The sequence below is a fragment of the Nelumbo lutea genome, chromosome 5 (assembly GCF_056320005.1).
Source record: "Nelumbo lutea isolate HS-2025 chromosome 5, American lotus-T2T, whole genome shotgun sequence".
NCBI classification, from domain to species: domain Eukaryota; kingdom Viridiplantae; phylum Streptophyta; class Magnoliopsida; order Proteales; family Nelumbonaceae; genus Nelumbo; species Nelumbo lutea.
Genome location: NC_142688.1, coordinates 81,155,637 through 81,180,117, shown reverse-complemented (window position 1 = coordinate 81,180,117; position 24,481 = coordinate 81,155,637). Strand labels below are relative to the sequence as shown.

General features: G+C 39.2%; 1 protein-coding gene across 1 annotated transcript; it reads right to left on the bottom strand.

The window, feature by feature from the left end:
* Positions 1 to 4,769, bottom strand: LOC148853079 (beta-amyrin 28-monooxygenase-like). The gene is made up of 3 exons (XM_088943571.1): positions 3,658 to 4,769; positions 1,405 to 1,592; positions 1 to 495 (listed from the first exon to the last, which is right to left on the bottom strand). Exons 1-3 carry the CDS (start codon positions 4,625 to 4,627, stop codon positions 196 to 198), a joined length of 1,458 nt encoding a protein of 485 aa, XP_088799697.1. The 5' UTR covers positions 4,628 to 4,769; the 3' UTR covers positions 1 to 195.
* Positions 4,770 to 24,481: the final 19,712 nt, after the last annotated feature.

The window sequence follows — 24,481 nt, the reverse complement described above, 5'->3', positions numbered from 1 at the left end:
TACACAAAATTATGACGTTGTATGGGGTCTTTTATTTCATTTTATTTATTGTACACTCATCAGTATTCCCCACAAGAAAAGAAAACAAAAACTAGACAATACAGACTTTGCCCTATTAAGGATAGGCAACAAGTACAAACATTTCAGAAAGAAAACAAAGAAATACAAAGCTCGATCAGCATCCTCTTCACCAACTTAAGCTTTGTGAGCGTGAAGGCGGATGGGAAGTCCTTGGGCAGGCATTGGCATTGGGTCGACGATGATCTTCTCGTTAGGCAGAATTTTATCCCACTTGAACCTCTTCACCACATTGTGCATGAACACAAGTATTTCTAATCGAGCATACTCTTTCCCTGGGCACATTCTGGGTCCTCCTCCGAATGGAACATATGTATAAGGAGCTGGTCCACTTCCATCGAACCTCGATGGGTCAAACTTCTCAGGCTCCGGGAAGTACTCTGGATTCCTGTGTGTGGAATTGGCAGCCCAGTATAACTGCAACCAAATTCAATACGATCATCACTACTAGCTAAGAGAGCTGATTTAATCAATTATACCGGTTTTGGTTTCATGATCTTGTCCCGATTAATAATTGGATCAAGATTAGTTCAGTCGTTTTCAATCAATTAAAACCCCTTTTTTTTTTTTCTATTTTCATTTTTTGTGTCATGGGTCTACACAACAGGGGTAGCCCATCTGCCATACCTATAATCCCCCAACCATGGTGGCAATGGGACTTGATCTCATCTCTCTACTACAACTATCCAGACAGTAAATAATTTTGATTATACTTTGGTCCTGTTCGCTTTTCGGTAATTTATTTATCCGGTAAATGCAATTACCTAGGTAAGTTTTTCTTAAGAAACACTTATCCGGGTAAGTGTATTTATCCATGTTCTTTTATTTCTCATGTAAATAAGGTAATGACCATTTTAATCATAAAAATCTATTATTAAAAAAGGCATTTTTTTCCCATTCAGGTGTTGACAACTTTCCCCCTAGGTGAGAAAGTTATTTACCCACCTAGGAGATGGGTGATATCCAAAAAAATAAACTTTTCCTAGTCCCCACATAAATCTGAAAAAAGAACATGAGATTCTTGATCAATGGGAAACAACTTTCCACCGTCTCAAAATCTGAAAAAAGAATGCTCCTTTTATATTTAAGTCATAAATTTTATAGACAGTATATAAGATAATTTTGGTTAAAATTACATGTTTTATCAATACAGTATAATCGACCCAATTATCCCGATTAATAACTGGTTCCATTTCTGGGCCTAATATTATGGAACGAGGTTCGAAACTGGTGCACCCTGTTCCAAACCAGACCCAACCATTGACAGCCCTAGAGTAATTCATTCAGAAATAATAAATCAGAATGCAAGCTTATTAGTTTATTTACCTTCCATCCCTTTGGAACGGAGAAACCTTGAAAGGTGAAATCCATAAGGGCCTCTCTGAAAGCTCCCTGAAGGGGTGGTGCAAGTCTCATCACTTCACTTGCCACATTCCATGAGTACCTCATCTTCTGCAAGTCATCCCAATTCAACCTCTCGCCGGGGACTTTAGACTTTGAGATCTCCATTTGCTCTGCGACCCAAATTAAAGAACAAACTGATTTAGACTTTACAACTCATGAACTCATTTTTCAAATCATTAATCATTCCATTTAACTTTCATGGGGATGGGAAATGCTGCGTAAAGGGTCTGCCTCCTTGCGATTCCTTTAACTAATCCATTGATTTAATGACAGAATCTATCAATCAAATTCAATTCCCTGGAATTCTTGTATTCAATTCCCAGTTCAGTAAAGGCTTGTCTATTTTCAATAAATAAATAAATAAATAAATAAAGGAGAAACAACAATTTGAGAAAAAGCTCTTAAGGCTGTGTTTGGTTGCAATGGATGCAAAATTATGGCAGTGTAAATGATTTGAGTATAAATTCTGACCTATTTTTGTTTCAAATTTTAGCCTACTTTGTTTAATGGCAGTACAAATGAAGTAAATTAAGACACAAAATAGAATAAAGTAAAATTCAAAACAAAATTAAATAAGAATTTGCATCTTTTACATTTGCACTCCCATGCATTTATTTGTACTAGTGCAAATAAATTTGCACTGGAACTAAATAAGGAAATTTTGAAGTTTGTTAAAGGATTTTCTTTTAACTTTCTATTTTTCTCTTATTTCCATCAAATCAGTCATAGCCTTAGGAAAAAAAAAAAAAACTTGAACATTTCCTGAAGCCCAATTTGTTTGTGTACTTAACTAATTAAGGCAAGCTCTTTAATTTTCTGCAATCAAAAGGTGAGAAAGTATTAACTAACAATTCAAATATCCTAAGGCTCAGTTTGGAAAGTATGTAAATACAAATATATGCAATACAAATACATTAAAAATAATATAAAATGCAACACTTTGCACTCTACATTTTATATTTGTACTCCTTCCAAACTGAGCCTAAGGCTCTATTTGGTTGCATAGCGAATTTCATGCATTGGTATAAATGATAAGAGTGTAAACTAACAGAGTATAAATCATAGTATTTGACCTTAATTGATCTATTTTCTTTTAATAGATAAAATAAAAGGCTATTTACCAAAACAAAAGGAAATATAGAATGTAAAATGATATGGTCATATGGAAGAGATAAGAAGAGGAAGGTTATTTCTTTTGGAAATAGGAAGCAAATTGATAGAATTTCAACTTTATATGCAAAGAAATTAAGGTAGTTAAATCAGTTTTTAGGCTCAGTTTGGAAGGAGTACAAATTCGGATACATACAGTGTAAATACATACAAAATATAACATCTACATATTTGTATTTGTACTCCTTCCGATTTGGAAAGAGTACAAATACAAAATACGCACAATATAAATACATCTAAGGCTCAGTTTAGAAAAAGTACAAATACAAATATATACAGTGCAAATACGGGTTTAGTAAAATACAAAGTTTTGCACTATCAATGGATATAAATGAAACAAAAAAAAAATGCAAATTTTATATGAGATCAGATCGCAAATGAAAATTTAAAGGGTAAATTACTTCAACCTCCCTGAAGTTTGATAATTGCAATCATCTCCCTTGAACTTTTTAATACAATTGCAAGTAGACCCCCTCTCTATTAGAATGCTCTAACAAGAGATAGAAAATGTCCAAAACACCCATGCAGACCAAAATGTTTATTTTCTAAATTTTCTCTTCATATTAATCAGTACCTCAAACCTTTCAATTTCTTTTCCAACTTTACCCTTTATATCAACAGTTCAAAGGTAAAACTATATAACTTTAAATTCTCTTATTCTTTTATTATTTATAAAGTTTCTATTGATTTTTTCTGTAAAATTCAATCTCAATAGTAACTGTATGGGTATTTGGGACATTTGTATGCCTCTTGTTGAAAGTTTCTAGCAACAGTAAAAAACTTGAAAGGAGGTTGCAGCAATTTACCCAAATTTAAAACCCGTTAACAAACGAGGCCTAAATAATTAATTGACTGAAGAGATCGCCGAATCCGTCATCAGAGCTTTTACCATTTTAAGTCGTAGCAGAAAGAAGCGGACGTACGATTGAAGGTTCATTAAAAGAAATAAATTTTTACGGGTGGAGAACTGGAGTCTGAGTTCAGTGAATTCTGAATAGATCTTACCTTTGTAGACTTCATTGTAGATTTCAGGAAGCTCTGCGAGATACTTCATGACGAAAGTAATGGCAGCGCTGGCCGTGTCGTGGCCGCCGATGAGTAAACCCAAGATCTTATCGGCGATGTCTCTTTCGTTCATGAAGTGACCGTCCTCGTCGGTGTAGAGGAGCATGTGAGACAGTATATCTTGCGTGGGCGAGGCCCTGTTCTCGGCCAGATCGATCTTTCGTTGCTTGATGATAGCCAGAAGCTCCTTCCTGATCTCGTTGGAAGCTTTGATTCCTTTGTTGAATGGTGTCCCGGGAAGATTGATGGGTATGGAAATGATACCAGACGCCAAGGCGTTGAACGGGTCGGCGAACTTAGCGACGTGATCGGGATCTTCGATGCTCAAGAAAAGTCGGCAAGCCAACCAGAAGGTGAAGCGCTTGGCCAGCGGGAACACAGCCACCTCGTCCCGGTCATCCCAGCCGGCCTTGAAGTGTCTCTGTGCGATTGTGTCCATGATCCCGATGTACCTATGCAGTGCTTCGGGTTTGAGGAACTGGGGAAGCAATTTTCGCATCTTTTTGGCTTCCTCTTTGGAGGAGGTCTGGGTGGAAGACGGGAATATCTTGTCGACGGAGCGTGGCCACCAGGCGGTGACAAGCTTGTTCTCGTTGGAGAACAAGAACTTGTTCCCGTTGGGGCCGCAGACTACTGCGGTGTTCTCGCCAAGCAACGAAGTCTTGAAGATTTCCTTGGAGAACTTGGCCATCCGGTCGAAGAAGAATTTCTCAGGGATACCTTTCCGCCCCAGAGAAAAGAATTCGATACTTTCGCCGACGAGCGGCAGGCCCATCCGGCCCGGCGGGAGCTTTTTGCCGGGTGCATGGGAGGTGTGGTTGTAGACCAGGAAACGAAGAGAAAGAGAAAGGAAGAGAACAACCAGGAGAAGCAAAGAGAGGAAGAGCAGCTCCATGTCGTTGCTGCTCATGTGGTGAGAGAGATGATGACTGACTGATGAGTGAGTACTCAAGCTTGAGAATTGAGATGTTCTCGGCAATTTGAAGGGGCTTAAATAGGCTCATGATCAGCTTTAAACAACCTTAATCTGTTCATCAAGTCAAACAAAGTGCACTTGAAAATATAAATCAATAAATATATATGTTGTCAGGACTGGTCTAATATAGTGATATGTGCTGGATTGGGGTGGCCTCTCATTTTAATTTCCTTCACTACTACTTTCTTTAATTTAATTTAATTTAACATTTTTCTTTGATTAAATGATTATAATCACTTTGGGATAGTGGTGAATTTTCAATTTTTCATATTCCAATAATGACCCCCCCCCTTTCTGCTAAGTTGAGTGTTGCAAAAAGTTAATATATCAAAATATTTATTGAGAAATTTCTATAAAATGGAAATTGTAATGAAAAAATAATCTATTAAAACGCAGAATTAAAACAAATATAAAAGCTCAGAATTAAATTGAACAAGATAGATCTTTACTAGCTAATTTGAAATATAAAAATCTTAACACGAAACTGCCACGTTAAGTAGTGACTACTGACCCAATGAAAGTATTTAATATTGTTAAAAAGACAACGTGTATATAATGGCAAATGCTACGATAAATCTCAGCCATGTAAAGCTTACTTTATATAGTCGCACATCCCATGAATTTAACAAATTACTTGCATCTTAGGGAGAAATTACCTTTTCCACCTTGCGTTTTGTAACAATACTTAAATCTCCCCTAATTGATCTCTATAAAAACTTCCATACTCCAACTATAATAATACTGGGTAGGGGTGATCATGGGCCGGGCTGGGCTTTGCACTTATCATCAATAGCTTAGGCCCGGGCCCAGCCCAATACGGGGTTCTGGGCCTGAAGCTTAAGATCTAGCCCAGGTCTAATACAGGCCCAAGCTGAGCTGGGCCTGATTCTGGGCCAATGTCTTTTATATATATAAAATATTATATTTATAATATTTTATGTTAAATGACATAGCATGCATATAAACTTATTTTATACATTATATAATATAAAATATGACATATAATATAAATTATACATGTCATATTATAATATTTATATATAAAATAATAATATAATATAAAATAACTTGTAAAAATATGTATACATTATATACAAAATGTGTAAGTTCAAATATATGCAGGTTGGGCTGGGCTTGAAATATTAAACCCAAACCCGGCCCTAAAATTTGTGGGCTTGATGTGGGCCCCAGCCCGAGCCGGGTCTGAACACAAAACCCAGGCCCAAGCCTGAAATTTTTGGGTTGGGCTGAAATGATCACCACTAATACTAGAAAGGCAAGATACCTAAACAAACTTGATATATTATGTATTATAAAAGTTATAATTAATCCATTAAATTAGTGCAGGTTTTGATTAGACAAAGTTCTTATATTATCAAACCTTTTTCGGCATTGTTCATTAGAGATAATTACTTAAACTATCTCTAAACTATCTGATAGTTACTTAAAAGTATCCCTCAAGTTTAAAACCCTACTTAAGTTATTTTTAAACTTTCAGAAATTCGAGATTTCCTAACAGGATGCCGCAAAATGGACAAAAAGTCTATTTTGCCCCTAAACTTAAGTTCCACTTTTGTTAACCAGTTTGGTTAAAAATCTTTTCTAAGCAAAATAGGAGAGGTTATTTCTCTAGTGTGGTGCCTTTAACCCTATCACGGCAAAATCAATTGCCACTAGCTTGGCAAACGATGAAACGGCTAGTTGTAAAATGTAAATTACTGCAAAGAAGAGTAATTTGTACTACATACGTCCCCAAAAATTAGCAAAACAAATAAGAAGAAGAAAAGAGGGAAGAGATGAAATGCTGAAATCTAGAGAAGAAGAAGAAAAAGAAAGAGCCTCCCAAGCCAGCTAGTTAGCCACCTGATTCTAAAATATGTTGATAATGAAGATCTCCATCAAAAAGATCTCTCCTCCGCAAGTAACTTGAGATAGTATCTTTCTACTTACAAGGAATATCCATCTTTCTTTTTGAGGTAAGAGATGACAAGAGACGATCTCCCTCTATGATGATAAGAAACTCCCTGTAGTAATTTGTAGCTTGGGCATGGGCTTCTCATACAGCCCAAGCTTTAGCTTGGTTGATGGAATAAGTGCCAAGTTTATATGCTTTGACCGCTAAAACCTTAATTATCAAGATAGTCCTGGACTATACAGGCCATTGAACATTTTCCATCACTATTACGGGAGACATTTTTAATATAACCATAGTTTAGAGCATTCCAACTAATTTGTTTCCAAAACTTGTGGAATGTGGTAAGTTACCTAAGAACAGGGGAGTCTTTTCCCTTGGTACCTGTAGAGTTGGAAACCCACTTAGATTAGCGCGGGTTCTATTAAAGATACCAAAGTTGTGACATTAAAAAGGTATAATTGGGTTCTATTACATGTAAATTTGTATTTTTTCTTTTTTTTTTTTCTAATCGAATTATTTCTTTCCATGAAAGAACTTTATTAGGACCAATATTTACTGAATCACCCAAAAGGTAATTCACTTTATTAAATGGGTCTCATTGTTCATTTCATCAACATCAACTGAGCAATAAAGGCGTACATGGAGGTTGAACTTAAACTTCCCTATCAGCTAAATCCATCCATTCAATCTAAAGATGACATTCATAATAAAGTCGTAACTGTAATTTCATGTCGGACCGAGTTTGCATTATGTTTGAAACTTGGAATGAGGTTTTTGTGCTAGGTCAAAGTATAAGGGAGAAGGTCAAATCGAATTTGGGAGATCAGAACTCGTAGGCCCAATGTACAGTTCAGCCCAGAGCATTTTTGTAAGTTTACAATTAAACTGCAACGTACTTTTCTAAACTGAATTCGGGCGAAATCATTAAAAAATCATGTTAGGGTGAAGACAAATCCGTACTAAACCCGGTCACTTCTCTCTGAGTCAAGTCGCGTAGGAAATAAAATCTGTACATGGTAATCATCCTACGTTCATATTAGACTTTATTGTCGATATATTCTAACATGGTGGCTGCCAGAAAAGTAAAACTGGGATAAATAATTTAATTTTCAAAGTGAATGTCAAGAGGGGTGATGAAGTCAGCAATATTTTGAGACATGACCTTACTTGCATTCACATCTCACCTACCCAAACTGGGGGGGGGGATCACTCGATCCACACTTGCACAGTTCAAACCAATACCGTTAGCAAGAAGTCTGTTCCTCCTTCAAACTAAAGTCCGTTCGAGACCGGAGACTGATGATCTCGGATTGGTGCCACAGGACCAAACATTGTATAGCATGGGTCCAACGTAAGATGTGTGAAAAGGAGTCAGACGACAAATCTCATGGATTTGAGTTGTGCAATATTATTTGTTTTCACTAGTTATTCATTTGGGTTAGGTAATGTCCATGGTGGAACCCACAGTTCGGACTGCTTTTCTGTTAAGCCAGTTCTGACCGATTTTATTGACTCCAAAAACAATCCTTAAAACTTTTGGTTTTGGTGAGTGATGAGCAGGGTGCACATAAGTCTCACTGACCACACGATATAGATCCTGCAGTTCCTATGGTGATAAGTCGCACATAAGACTCAATGACTTGGTCATTAATCAACAACTGAGGAGTGACTCAATTGTTAATATATATATACAAGTCATTGAGTCTTTGAAAAGGGGGTTATTAATGTGATGTGTATTAATTGGATGGAATCCGAATCTCATTCCTCATTTGAGGGAATCGTCATTTCCTCCCCTCTTGCGAATGAAATCCTCTTCCTGTTGATTTAAATTTTTATTTTCATTCATTTCTATTTGAACCAAAGAGACTATGAGAATATACTATTCCGATTCTAATTTCAGAGAATTTCGATTCCGATTCCAATTCCAATTGCAATTACGAATCAATTGAACCCTAAATACCAAAAAATAAAGAAAAAAAACTTACTCATTAACAATTTACTGGGATGATTGGTAAAATTCCCAGCAGCGTGTTCCTAGACCAGGTTGGAATTGGATGAGAGCACATTTGCTGCAATGCAACACTCAGTTACCAGCTCGGATCTCCTGCCCACAAGAACCCAACTCATAAGACACCAGATCTTTGTATTTCATTTGAAGGTTAGAAGGTTTTGTTGGATATATCACTAGTGTAGTTTTAGCACAAACTTTCTTTGTTGGATATCTGTTAAGGTTTTTAAAATCGAACCGGACAATGAATCGGTCAGGGGTTCAGTATCTGGGTTTAAGGTTCCCACCGTTCTGATAAAAATAAAATAAATAAAATAAAATAAAAAATGGTTAAACCGTTGGACAGTTCAAATGATTTAACTACCTGGGTCAACGGTTTATTGACCAAATCAATAGTTTTTGGCAAAATAATGGTTTTAGGGTATAACAGACTGGTTCCTGATTTTTCCAGTCTGACCATCCAGCCTGATCCAATTTTGAAAACCATGATATCTGTTACATGAATTGATTGAATGCCATATTCAACTAGGGTGGGCTTGGGTTTGAAAATTTTGATAAAATTTCAATTATCCCAGCCCGAAAGCCGGGCCCGATGCTGTTTAAATTTTTCAGATCGGGTGCCCAACTTGCACCCGTAGGTTCAACAGTTTGAGTGTTCTATTTATGCTGCGCTTTGCATCAAAATAAGATTTTTTTACTCCTTGTTCCTAATGATTCTACGGTACCATTCAGACTTTCAGATTGGTTCAAGTTTCATAAAATTGGTTAAATAAGATCTCTTTTTGTGAGTTGGCTATAGACTATATCCTAGTCTGATCCACCCACTTATAGTCCAACCAAAACCACTCATTTGAGTAACGGGTAGAAGATGGGTTCACTTTACCATTAGTTGGGTCATCTGATGAAATGGATTACACTGGGTTGGACCCATTGAGTGGATAGCGTATTTAAGTTTTCAACCTTACATCATTTTGCCAACTGAGTGGTGGTTTAATTGGTATGCATGTTAGCTGGTTTGTTCCATCATAAACATAAATTTGATTGAGCGAAGATTAGCTGAACATGATGGCTGTTCAGCGGGCTGTGGAATCAATGATAGGGTAATAAAATTTATGGATTTATTACTGACATGAAACTTTATTATTGGTTCCATAGCCCGCTAAACAGCCATCATGCTCAATTAATCCAAACTCGATTCGGACTCCCACAACCATTGACTTTGAGAAGAAGAATTATTAGTGGTATATATCTTATGTCGGTGTTCAAAGATAAAAATATAACAATATATACTCAAATTTAATTTTTAATTTTTATTTATATAATAGATTTTCATTTGTATTTCAAGGGAGAAAATGTGGTAAAAATGTTTAATCTTATTTTATCCCATTTTCAAAATAGAAATACAAAAAGCCAAATAGGTCACTATGATAACTTATTCCATTATCTGCTATCGTAATCAAAATGATTCAGTTTTGATTAATTTAGTTCTGAACCTAAAGAAGAGCGGCCGCAGGAATTGAGTATGTCAACATCCCATTTCTTATTTAATTGAAATATTGAATATTTTTATATATAATTCCTTTCTTTCTTTGCGAAAGAGGGACTCTTCTCACAATGACTCATACTTCAGCACGGACTCCGGATCTCCTGTCATAAGAATTCCGTTCACGTCTATCCACAATACATTATTTTCGTAAATTGAGAACAGAGTTTGTGTATGCGAGAAATCCAGACTCTTTAGCACATGCCAGAACGGTTGGGAGGATAGAATGGGCCTGCGCCAAGCACGATTTTTTTATGAAGGAAAAAATATGCATGTTATTATTATTATTATTATTATTATACATTGACATATAAAATTATAAATATTATTAATGTGGGCTGTGCCATGGACCATGTGGACCGGTGGGTCTCAACCCCCTGACCAGCCCAGACGGGTGGTGGGCTGTTGGTCAGACCATTGATCCATTGATCCGGTCAGGCGGACACAGTTCCGGGTCTGGTCAATCTTTAACCCATTATATTAGAAAAACATCATTGATTTGGAACCGGTGACCCATTTAACCTTCTCACTGGGTTACCGGTTTTTCTGTTTTTTTTGTAATTTTTATTACAAGGATTGATTCGTTGACGCAGACAGTTGATCCGGTGATAAATAAATAAAATAAATAAGACAAAGACGGAGCACGCTGTTCATATGCTTTTAGGTCAGATAGATAATGATGTTTGGTAAATAGACTCTATCGTTATTTTCAATAATTTATTATTATGCAGTGACTAGTGATGGTCGCCGGTGTGGAGCTGGGAAATTCCATTTGTAGTTCATGAGGAAGAAAGAATTAATTAATTAAATACTAGTTTGACCGATACTCTTTGTGGCTGGTCATGCACGAAAAGTGAAAATTATTTAATAAATAGAAAAAAAATTGAGAAATTCGCTCTGTCACTATTGAATGACTTGAGGTGAGAATAGGGGAAGGGCCTGTTTGTGAGGGCTGAAGTTTTGATTGATAGAAGACAGTTATTTGGGCTATATGGGCTCTTTAAGTGAAACCCACCTAAGGTTATGTTTGGTTTGATAGAAAACCTAGTCAATGACCCACTTGGGCCACTGATCTGAATTATTTCAACTTTTTTATTTAAAATTAGTAATTAATTTTGAAAGTTTGATTATAAAGGTCAGTTGTGGGTCCCGCTTTATTTGGATAAACTTTTGCCTTTTTAGCTTTGGCTATCAGAAAATAAAAATGAGTCAAAATGGTATTTTGAACATTTGGTATAAGAATAGATTTTAAAAATATATTAAACTAAAGGCAAAACACAAAGTATGGGATCAGTATTTTGATAAATTTTGCTTAATACCCTAAACCGACCATCCAGTTCGAATGAATGGCTTATTCTGATTTAAAAAAAATAAAATAATTAAAATAAAATGGCCAAAAACTGTTGTTCAGGTTGATGGATTGACGGTTTGATTGTTCGAATCAGAGGGTTGCTGACCAAATCAACAGTTTTTGGCCTAAGAATGATTTAAAAGTGAAACAAAACCAATTATTTAACAGATTCCTGGGTCAACTGGTCTGATCTGGTTTTGAAAACCATGTTCTCAATGGAGCTCAAGAAACTGAAGTGGTTTAAGCATTCTCATCTAGGTGGAAATTACTTCTTTGGTACGATTCCCTATGTCTTCTCTAAGATTAGAACTAATGTCATGAGCAAGATCCCTCCAAAATTTGGGTCATTTGAAGCCACTGCAACTTTGACTCAAAATAATAGAGTATTTTTTTTCAAAAATATCTCAGGGGTCGGTTTTAGTTTTAAAAAAAACTAACGAGATGATACGCCCAATAAAGAACATATGTATTGTATCGAAACTTTGAACTACGGTTTTCGAACCACCGTTGGTCCAGACAGTCAGACTGTTTGGCCTGGGAATCATCTAGATAATCGGTTTTGTTTTACCCCAAACCCAGTCTCTGGTTAAAAATTGTTGAATTGGTCAATGATTCATTGACTCAGGCGGTCGAACCGTCAATCCATCAACCCGTTCAATGATTTTTGGTTTTTTTTTTTATTTTTTTAATTTTTATTGTCAGAACAAACCATCTGTTCAACTAAATGACTGAACCGTTAACCCAAAAACCAATGGCCAGAATGATTCCATTTCCGAATCGTTTTTTTATAACCATGCTTTGAACAACCTTGTTTCCATCAACCATGCATTGCCTTTGCTGCAACCACCAGATGAATCACGATTTGAGACTTTTTAACTACAACCACATTGTTGCAATTGATAGATGAATTGTGAACTTGTGATCATTATGTTGGTGGCTTGGGCAACAGCAGCGTATGTGGGTGCAAGCGTAGACTATGGCGTAGGCTGGTGCAAGATTCTTGGTTACTGTTTCGGTAATGACTTTGCTTTGGATGAAGTCATCACCAAAACATGCTTGTTGGAAATCAAGGGGTCTGTTCTTGGAAGTTGCTCTGCATTCTGTTTGTAGGCTTTTGATGCCATCTTTAATTCATTAACTGAATAAGAGAGACAGAGTCAGTGAATGACACATGCAAACATGTAGCGTAGAAATTGATAAACAGGGAGAAAATTGGAGAAGATAATAATATAATATTGATCATTTGATCTTGTGCTTTTTTTCGTGACTGTACACTGTTTATTTAGCAGTCTTTTTTATTATTGAAAAAAGTTATATTAATTTAGAGAAGTTCAATGTTTTAAGGGTAAATTGCTGAAATCTCTTTTTGATTGTTGCAAGTAGGTTTCCATTGTTAGAATCTTCTAAAAAAAAGCATGAAAATGTCTAAAATATTCATATAAGTACATTGACCAAAATGAAATTGTTTCATTTTGCAAATTTTCCCTTTAATATCAATCACTCACAAGTAAAGCTACAACTTTAAATCTTTTTTCTTTTCCCTTTTCATAAAGTTTGTATTGTTTTTCTTTTATTCTGTAGAAACCAGCCTTAATACTAATTGCATGGGTATTTTGTAGGGGTGTCCATGAAAAACCAAAAAACCGAACAGAATTGAGAAAACCGAACCGCAAAATGCGATTAACCGAACCAATCAATTTGGTTTCAGTTTGGAATTTTTGAAAAACTGAAGGACTGGCTCGATTTTCGATTAACCTACAAAAAAAACGATGGTTAACTGACATATATATATATATATGTCACATATTTTCTATATATAAATATACTATATATTATATATTTTTAAAATATTTATAATATATTATATATCATTTATAATTTATAATATAATATTATGCATATATTTATATAATATATATTATAAATATAAAAGAACCAAAAAACCGAAGAACCGAATCGGTCAAAAACCGAAACCAACAGACTGGTTAACTGGTGGTACTGGTTCTGTTTCGGTTTAGAGAAATGGAAAAACCAATACCACCGGTTTGGTTTGCAAAATATGCCCATGATTCGGTTAACTGAATCGTGGACACCCCTAGTATTTTGGACATTTTCATGCCTCTTTCTAGAGGATTCTAACAGAGGGGATCAACTTGCAATTGTGTCAAAAAGCTCAAAAAGGGTGATTGCAATTACCAAATCTCAAGGGAGGTTTTTGCAACAATCCAAAACTCTAAGGGAGGTGATTGCAATTACCAAATTTCAAGGGAGATTTTTGTAACAATCCAAAACTCTAAGGGAGGTTTTATCAATTTACTTATGTTTTAAAAACCAATATGGAACTGGAACCTCTTTGACCACTAGTTTCCAGGTCAGTGGTTCAACCATTTGATTCGAATGGATGACCCATTCCAATTTAAAAAAAATTAAAATTAAAAAAATTAAAATGAAAGGACTAAAACCATTGCCTGTGTCAATGGTTCAACTACCCGGGTCAACAAGTCATTGACCAAGTCAATCGTTTTGGCTAAAAAATGGATTAAGTGTGGAATAGAACTGGTTGCCTAAATGGTTTCCAGGCTGAACGGTCCAACCATTGGGTTAACAATGGTTCTAAAACCATGCAAAGGATAGACTTTGAAATGTAGGTGGTATTATACAATGAGAGATATAAAACTAAGTTATCTATGCAAAGAGATTCGTTGTGCCTAAATTGGTGCGCCCTTTAAGGAGTCCTAATGAGACTAGGGGTGTACAATCAGTCGGTATGGTTCGGTTCAGTTAGAACCGAAGGCCTAATGGACCATTTGGTTTGATTATCTCTCCCAACCAAACCGACCCTAACCGAATTTAATTTGGTTTGGTTCAATTTTTGGTTCGGTTTTAATGATTAACAAAAACTAGTTATTAATCTTTAGTCTAGGTTTTAATGAACAATTAATGCAACTACAATGAACAATTGAGTGACTAATTATTAAAACAACTAAACTCATTCTTCAAAAACAATTAATGAATAATTAATAATTAGTCTAGACTTTAATACTCTAGTTGTTTAGAATCACTAGGCTATTTAATTAATATTATTAATTAAAAGCTAGAATAGGCCCAACCTCCTAAAGCGCAATGGGGAATTGCAAATTGATCATTACTCATTGAAAAAGATAATAATTATTAATTAATAAGTATTGATGAGGGGTAATTTGGTCATTCGAATCACATTGCAACACGTGGCTTCTAAGTGATACCTTGGCACTATATAAGTAGATCGCCTCGGCAAGTTGGCTAGTAGCACCTCACCAAGGCCGACCTAAGGTACCCAAACCTGACCGACCTAAAGGACATTCGAGCAAGGAGCAACCTACCTCAGGAACCAACCAAGCCAGGAAAGGAACTACTGGTGACCTACAAGACATGCTCACTAACTTGTCACATAAGATCCGTTGCTAGACCGAGTTCTTCGAAATATTAATGAGTCGACTGTTAGGCTGACCTACCTACATCACGCACATTAAAGTCAATTGGACGGACCTTAGACCTCTACGTAGATTACATAACTGATGTCATTACTCTCTACCAGTTAGCTTAAAGGAAACAGCTCTACGAGAGTCTGGGACCCGTTACAAGAGGTCTCTAACCACTTGCATTTATATAAAGGTCTTATTTCCACTTCAAGAGATACACGTGATTAAGCTCTTACACTCTCTAATTTCCAACAAAGGAAATTTTCAATTCAACGTCCGAGTCACCTGCCATGTGAGAGCCGTCAGATAGTGCACCATCAATTGGCATCACCTATTGGAAATGCTACAAAAGGTTAAGTTCTCGCCTCTCAACAATTTTTAATTGCATCCATGGCTTCTTCAAGCAATTAACCATCCAACAACAACAACAATTAGGTCACTAGAGGACACGACCAACTCGGGCTAATCCCAGAAGTTCCTTTAGTGACAATTGGACAAATTAATGTACCTTTGACTCCACCAGGTGTCCCTTCCACTCTGAGCCCGACCTTTCCACCATCTCAGGTGAATGCGCATCCTCTTGTGGTCGAGCCCTCTGTGGCTCCTGTTGGAGTTTATGTATGCTAGTTCTATGACTTGGTGGAATGTGTTCGTGGATTGAGCAATCAAATAAGGGCCTGGGAAGATAAGTTTGCCATCATAATGGAGGGGGGCAACAATAACAACAATAACAATAATAGACTCAGCAACAGAACCAGTGAACACAACAGCAGCAGCCACAACAATGACAAAATGCCGAGTTAAACCCTAACCCGGCTCCTGTTCGGGTTCCTAGTTAGGTTCCTAACCAGGTTCTTGACCAAAACCTAAACCAGATCCTGGTGGAAAGCTGAGCTACCACACCCATTGGAAATAAAGCTGCCAGTTCATCTGAATGGTCCAAGAGGAGGCACCATAGACATATTCACCACGCCTCAAAGAAAAGTCAACTCGCTCCATCTGTAAGTGAGATGGACAAGAATAATGAAATCAAGGAAACCAGCTAGGCAAGCACCTCATCTAGGTGGCCAATATCTCGCACCTTGCCACTAGCCCTCAAGATACTCACAGCCCCACGGCCCAAAGACTTCAGGGCCCCTAGCCTCAAGTGCTACAACGGAACAACAGACCCTGTGGACCATGTTGATAGTTTCCAAGCCTTAATGCAACTACATGGGGCCGATGGCGCAAGCTTGTGCATAGCTTTCCCAACAACTCTCCAAGACACAACTCAGCTATGATACTCAGGATTGGCCTCCGGCTCCATAAAAAGCTGGGATTAGTTCACCAATCTATTTACCACTCACTTCGCCATCAGCAAAAGGTGTCCTAAATCTGCAATGACCAAATGAGACGTTCTATGAGTATATCAAAAGATTCAACCTGGAATGTCTCCAAATCCCCAACCTTGACCCGACAATATAGCTCACCACCATAGTGAACAGTGTCCACCACCCTGATTTGCATTGGGAGATCGAGCTGAACCCTCCCATTTCAATGGAGAAGTTCCTTTCCAAAGCAGACAAGTTCACTACAGCAGAAGAAGCAATAGGATCCCGGTTAGAGTTGTCCAGGAAAAGGAAACGAGAAGAAGAAGAAGCAGACAACAACAAGCAACAATGAAGGAGTAAGTCGCCAAAGCGAAGTCAGTCACCCCACAACAGGCAAAGCAAGTCACCAAGAAGAAAGAGCATGTCTCACCAATGGAGTTCAAGATCAAGCTAACAATCTAGAATCCCACCTGTACAAAATAGAAACTATACCGCCCTAAATGCAAAAAGGGGCAAAATTTTAATGCACATTAAAATAGCTGAATATGTAAAGTGGTCATTTTAAATGCAAAAACAGTTGTAGTAGGGTGTACAACCTAAGATATTTCATCAAAAGAGAAGAAACTGGCCGACCTACCGAGCAATGCAAGGAGGCACCTCAGATCAGTAGGGAGTAGGAAAGAGGCCAAGCTCCCCAAGACCAATAGCCAACAGAGCAGCATGTCCATGGAGTCATTAACATGATCACAGGAGGGTCAATTGTAACAGGGTGTACAACCTCAGTAGGAAGAAGCTCAGCTCGAGACCTCAAACATGACAGTGATAACCCGCCAAAGTGCCTCCGTAGAGAAGAAGTAATCTACTTACGAAAGATGACACTCGCGACATACAATATCCGCTCGATGGTGCTTTGGTTGTGAGATTAACAATACTTCGAAGTCAAAAGAATTCTGGTCGACTTTGAGAGCTCGGCCGACATCATCTTCCAAGAAGCGTTCAAGCGGATAGAGCTCGGAAAAATTGATCTATAGCCCACCGACGTACCCTTGGTTGGCTTCAACAGAGAGGTAGTCCGGCCCCTTGGTCGGGTGAGGTTTGATCATGACTTCCTTGCCGTTGCAACCCTCTCACCTTATAATGTCATCTTGGGCTGACCTATCCTGCACTCCCTCCAAGCTATAGTGTCGACCTACCACCTGGCGATAAAGTTTCCTACAACGATTTGAATATAGGTGGTATTATACATTGAGAGATATAAAACTAAGTTACTTATCTTTGCAAAGAGATTTGTTGTGACTAAATTGGTGCACTCTTTAAGGAGTCCTAGTGAGACTAGGGGTGTACAATCAGTCAGTTCGATTCGGTTCGGTTAGACCCAAAGACCTAACTAACCATTCGGTTTGACCATCTCTCCCAACCGAACCGAACTGGACTACAATTTAAAACTGAAATGACCCTAACCGAATTCAATTTGGTTTGGTTTTAATAATTAATAAACAACTAGTTATTAATCTTTAGTCTAGGTTTTAATGAACAATTAATGCAACTCCAATCATTTAATGCATAGTTGAATGACTAATTATTAAAACAACTACACTCACTCTTCACAAACAATTAATGAATAAGTAATAATTAGTCTAGACTTTAATACTCTAATTGTTTAGAATCTCTAGGCTATTTAATTAACTATTGCTAATTAACAGCTAAAATAGGCCCTACCTCCCAGCACAATGGGGAATTGTTAATTGATCATTACCCATTGAAAAAGATAATAATTATTAATTAATAATTATAAAGCATTGAATAGAATATTATATACTTAGGTAAATACAACCACTAATTCAGTTTTTGGTTCGGTTCAGTTGAAAAGCTCAACGAACCGAACCAAAACCGAAAACTGAATTTTAAAGAAAGAAAAACTGAACCAAATTGATATCTGAATTAACTGAATCGAACTAGCTTATTCAGTTTGGTTCAATTCGATTTTTGGTTTATCAATTAAATTTGAACACCCCTATTTGACACATGATGTGTATTGCATGGCTTAGTTGCACATTATCTATAGGAGATGGAGTCGGTACTGTTAAGTTTTATAAAAATAAGGTAAAAGAATGGAAAATATTTATAGTTTATTGGGGACTCCATAGCAGTCAGATCTTCTTCTTGTTCATAGTCTTTGCTCAAATTGACACTCCAAGGATAGGGATTGGTGTTATGACCCTGATTGTTCTTATTGCCCTAAGTTTGTCTTCAATATTTAGGCTTCTCTCTCACGTTAGACTACAACATATTTCTTGGATTGGTGGTGGCAATCTTCATCTTGATGGAGGTGTTTCCCTAAGGGTCTGCTTGATTGTTGAGAAAATTGGACTGAGAAAGGATGGGATGAGAAATATTGGGATGAGAAAAGGAAATTTTTTTGTGAAAAAATCCACTTTCTAGTGTTTGTTTTGCAAGGAATAGAATTTGATAAAAAATAGCTCACAATTGTTCAATGGAAATCAAATCAACCAACTTTGATAAAATTTCCACTCGGATCACTCCATTTATCCTTCACAATTGCTTCCGCACTAGAAATGTTGCTCAAAACTACCCAAATCCTTCATCCATGTTTCATCTACTCCATCTAACTTAGCACAAAAGAACTCCTTGAGTCTTTCAAGTTTCAGTCAGCAACGAACAGGTTTTCAAAGAAAATCACTGAAAAGTACACAAAAACTCCACTGTTCTCAATGATTTTTGACTCATTGAGATCGAGATTCTTGTCCAAGACACAAAATTGAAGTTAGTAAAAAAGAAAAAAGAGATGAAACCTAGGAAAAGCTGATTAGAAGATTAGTTGTAGAGAGCTTCACAGAGAAAGAATAACAGGACTTTGAGAACGGTTGAAGCATTGATTCCTATGGAGAGTCTAATTTTGGTCAATAGGGTCGTTTCATGATGTTGTGAACCTTGTTCCAGCAATCTTCTTTGTTTTGATAAATGGAACTCAGTCGTCAAAAACAAGGTACGCACAATCACAAACCAAGATGTCATGGACCAACAATCTGTCTCTTTTTCTTCTACTTGAACAACAATCCCTCCAGCAATGAAACCTCTTCAAAATGCCTTCACACCCGCTAAGGATTGGCCGTGGTTGCCTGGGTCATGGCAACCACGACAACCAAGTTCCCGTGAGTGCTCAAAGCTTTTGATTTATTTACTGATGGGAATGGAATCACGACAACCAAGTTCCCATATGCAATTAGGTTCAGCTGAGCACCATAGTTATTCACGGCCATGGCAAACGCAAAAACCGAGTTCCCACCTTGGGCACTTTAAGGGCATTTATTGAGAATGAATTGGAGGCATTGGAGACATCCTGGTATTGGCAGACGAGGTGAAGAGAAGAGGACGCATTGGAGACATTCTGGCATCAGTAGACGAGGTGAAGAGAAGAAGAGGAAGGGTTCGTTCACACCATGAGTTGCAAGGTCTGATGCAGTTCAAGGTAATTTTGGTTTGGTTGCAAAGATCCCTCCTTCTCTCCATCTCCCTCTTTCCGTCGCTGACGATCTTTAGCATGAGAATGAGGAGGAGCTTTCCGTTGCTGATGACAATTTTGTCCGCTGCGAGTCCTCAATTTCTACCGACGACAACGTTTAGCGTGAAAGTGAAGAGGAGCTTTCTATCACCAATGGCAATTTTGGCTGCTGCGAGTTCTCGATTTTTGCTGACGACGACCTTTGGCGTGAGATTGAAGAGGAGCTTTCCGTTGCCGACAAAGATTTTGGCTGCTACGAGTCCTCAATTTCTACCACCGGTGAGGAGTAGGCGAATGAGCGAACAGAGAGGAGGTTATGGTGGGGATGCTGGAGGAGGATGCGGTGATGATCGACAACGGTGGTGGAGGTGCTGATAATAAGAAGATGGTTAGTGGTGAAGAGAGAGAGAGGAGATGATCGACTTCTTGCTCTGACAAAGCCCGAGTAATTTTCTTAGCGTTTTCTTTTCTCACCGGGGTCGCACTGTTTTGGTGCGACCCCGCTCACTTAATTTTGGGATCCCGTGTCCCTCTTGTTTCTCATCCCAAGACACTGTTTACCAGTAAACAAACACAAGAGATGGAGAATAATTCGGGAATATTCCCTTTTCTCATCCCTTTCTCACCAATCAAACAAACCCTAAGTATAGTGTGGTGGGTGATGTACATTTCGATTCATCTTCTATTCTATTGTATTATCAAAACTAAAGGTAAAGAGAGGGAAATAATCTAATTAAAAGACATATTCAATCATGAAGTAAATTTTTATATATAAAAACAAGTATGATATCCAAATATATTCATCCAAATTTATTAAAATACAAGGAGAAATAAATAGAGAGCAAGGATCACATTCTCTCTATTTGAGGTTTAGGCCCTATATGATTTTACCTATTTAATTACTTATTTCAATAAGTACTTAAAAAAAGTGTTGAGACCATACATTAAGTGGAAAATAAGCACTTATTCCTGGCAAATAAGTTAGGAATAAGTGCTTATTTCAAAAAGAAGCCCTTGAAAAAAAAACGTAATTCAAAATTTTTGGGACAGTCTAGTCCTTGAATGTTTTTATAATACCCGAAATGGCCCCATGATGGAGAAACCCATTTTCCTTCTCAACACCTAGCTTTAGAATTCTTTAAAAATTTTACCCTACCAACAAGATTATCACTGGATGGTTTACTCTTTAAATTTTATCCATTAAAATTTAAAGAGAGGGAATGGGGAAGAAGCATTGGCATATTCAAGAACAATAGAAACGTCCTCCTATTTCTTGGACACTTCCTCTCTAAAAGGATTACTAGACCCTTCAATTGGTTCAGTCGTTTTAGGGATTTTTTTTCTCTTATCAATCAATAGATATTCAAGTCTAGAGCTTAACTCATTGAGTATATCTGATCTCGTTTCCACCGCAGGTGACATCATTGGCATTTGTTTTTTAGGGTGGAGAATCGAAATCCCTGAATTTGTTACCACAACTGGGGACACTTGGTGATGGAGGGTGATTTGGCCCGACCTCATAGCTCAGGTACACGTAGGCGTGACCTAGCTCAAACAGTGACTCAGCATGACAGCACAATGGACAAGAGCACAGCTCAGTGGGGAAGTCCCACCGAGTTCAACACGGCAACTCGGCAGGTAAACTACTCATCGAAAGCCACCTCGCCTGCACCTCCTCCCCGGGGTCAAGGGACTTCGGGGGGTCCCGAATTCGGGGCACCCTGACTGCTTTTGAGACCCGAGCTCCTCCTAATGGACCTCATGCCACTCCCAAGCAAGAACGCATTGATTCTTCTTTGGACACCCCGAGGCACAAAGACCTCGGGTCGGCTAGTTCGGCATAACCGGCTGCAGGCAGCCCATCACTTAAGGGATGGCCTAACTCAGGGCAATTCACTGGAGAACAACTCGGTATACCATAGGAGGGCTTCCTGCCCAACCGCCGTACCTAACAAACCTGCGAATTGCAGGCATGTCCCCTCGCCGTGCCTGCCACCTTTAGGAAAGCGTCCCACACATGACAGACACGTACCTTGCACGACGGCCCTGCGTGTGCCACCTCAGCCCTGCCTGTAGTGGCTATGGCAGACTGACAGTGGCAGTTATACCTGTCTTGTCAGAAGTCAGAGGGCCGCGAGCAACGGAATTCAGCTATAAGGAACTTACCCTCAAGGAACAAGGTATATGAAAATCACTAGCGCAGCCTACACTCTTAGCCTTCGTTCTCTCTTTGCTTCCTGTATGCAATACTAACTTAAGCATTGGAGCGTTCCTGCCGGGAAACCCCCTGGGAGTTCTTCCTCCTTCCTCTTGTTTCAGGTACATATCAGGAGCCACGTGAGCACTAGCTAGGAGTGATCGGATTGTGCTACATCATTTGGTGCCGTCTGTGGGAAACGGTTCAAAAAGCCTTTCTCTCTAAACTTTTTCAGTTCCTTCTTCTTCCTTGAAACAACCCAAAGCTCATGGCTTCCTCTAGCAACGTCAGACGAAGCATGAAGATAGATAACTCTAGGGAACAACCCCAGCTTCCTACTATCTGTATCGGACAGTTCACCGTCTCCCTCTCAGCATATGGAATCTCTAGCTTTAACATGCCTCTCACAATGGCACCTGTCATTGCCCCACTTCTTGCTACACTCGGAACAACATTCACCGAACCTTCAGTCGTGCCTCCGGCGACCAGCCCGAACCAACTGGAGGACCTATTGTAGTGCATGAGGGCCATGCAGGCCCAAATGCAACAGTTCCAACAGCTCCAGCTCTATCAACAGCACGTGCTGCACTAGGTCTCCTAGTACCAGTATCAGCAGCAATTCCCTCAACTGCCCCAACCTCAGCTTCAATAGCCTCAACTCCAGCCTCAACACCGGGTCTCGCAGCAAGCCAAGTCTCTCCGCCAGAGCGAGCACTCCGGTCAAGGTGAGGCCCCCCAAAATCTCCCAAAAAACCAAGCCTCCCCCCACGGTAGACTGGAGAGACCGGCTACCCCGATATCACCGCTGGTGGACAGGTCCGGAGGACCCCGGCCCGGTCGGTCAACATTGCCCCGATAGTCAAAGTTTGGAAACCCGATCCTTGTGATTCGGTTCGAAATCCTAGCAGCAGACTCCAGGTAGGCCCCTTCTGTCCGTAGCCATCACCAATGGACCGGGCTACCTTTGGCACAAACTGTTCTGGATAGCGCGAAAGTGAGCAGCACAAACGTCGAGCCCGTCAGGAAGCAAAGGCGTCGATGCCAAGCTCGCCGATCTGTCACCCGTGATTTGCCCGAGCTCATGGGCAAAGAAGAGGTAGGCTCGGCCAAAGCCAAAGCTCCCCTTCTCTCAGTTCCGTCCCCCCTGTCTTCTGAACTCCTGGCAGTCCCGATGCCCAAGGATTTCAAGCTCCCCCCTCTTGATAAGTATGACGGGTCATTCGACCCGAATGATCATGTAGACACCTTTCAGTCATAGATGCACCTAGCACAAGCCAGCGAGTCGTGCATGTGCATGACCTTCTCCCCTACATTCAGGGGAGCAGCCCGCACGTGGTACTGGAACTTGGCGCCCAGGTCAATAAGAAGTTGGGCGCAGTTCACCTAAGCCTTCACGTCGCACTTTGTCACCAACAAGCGGTGCTCGCGAACTGAAGAAAGCATCTTCAACATAGCACAAAGGGAGGGAGAGTCCATCAGGAGTTTTATCAAGTGGTTCAACGATGCTTGTATGCAGATACCACGCCTGGACCCCGTAGTACGCCTTGCAGAGGCCAAGAAGGGCATGAAGCACAAAGAGTTCAAGTGGCACATGGTCTTCAACCAACCCGCGACCATAACCGAGTTTCTAAAACTTGTGGATAAGTTCATAGCCACTGAAGAGGAGATCAACCAGAAGTGTGAGGGTGCACCCAAAAAAAGAAAAAGAGAAGAGCCTTCCAGTCAAGGGGACACCCGAAGAAAAAAGGAAACAATTCGGGGTGCGAAGCCGGGTCAATTGTTCCGAGCTCCTACACTGGACTGAGCTGGTTACACCCCACTGAACGCAAATCAGCCCAAAATCCTGATGGCGATCAAGGACGCCCCATACGTGAAGTGGCCACCCTATCTGAGGTGGAATCCCAATGAAAGAAATAAGAATTTGTATTGCAGTTTTCACAAAGACCATAGTCACTGTATCGAGAGTTGTAAAAACCTCTACGACGAGATAGAGAAGCTCATCCGTCATAGATATTTGAGAAACTTTGTGCAAAATAATAATAATAATAATAATAATAATAATAATAATAATAATAATAATAATAATAATAATAGAATAGGTCGGCAAGGGGAGCACGGTAGAGATGCTCCGGAGTCCAGCAGCAGGCCGGCTGAGCAACCGCAGAGGCAGCCTCAAGAGGAGAGGCCAGTTCGGGGGACCATCTACATGATAGTGGGAGGTTCGATCGTTGCAGGTTGCACCTCAGCAGCAGCTCAAACATCAGCTCGTGAGGCCGCTAGGGAAGAGCAGAACCCCCTGAAGCGGCCGAAGATGGGAGATCCAATTTTCTTCACAGAAGGCAATGCGTTGGGGGTCCACTACCCCCATGATGACACACTCATGATAAAGCTAAGGATCAACGACTTTGAGGTCAGGCGCATACTCGTGAACTTAGGCAGCTCGGCCGACATCTTCTTCAAAGCTGCGTTTGACCAGCTTC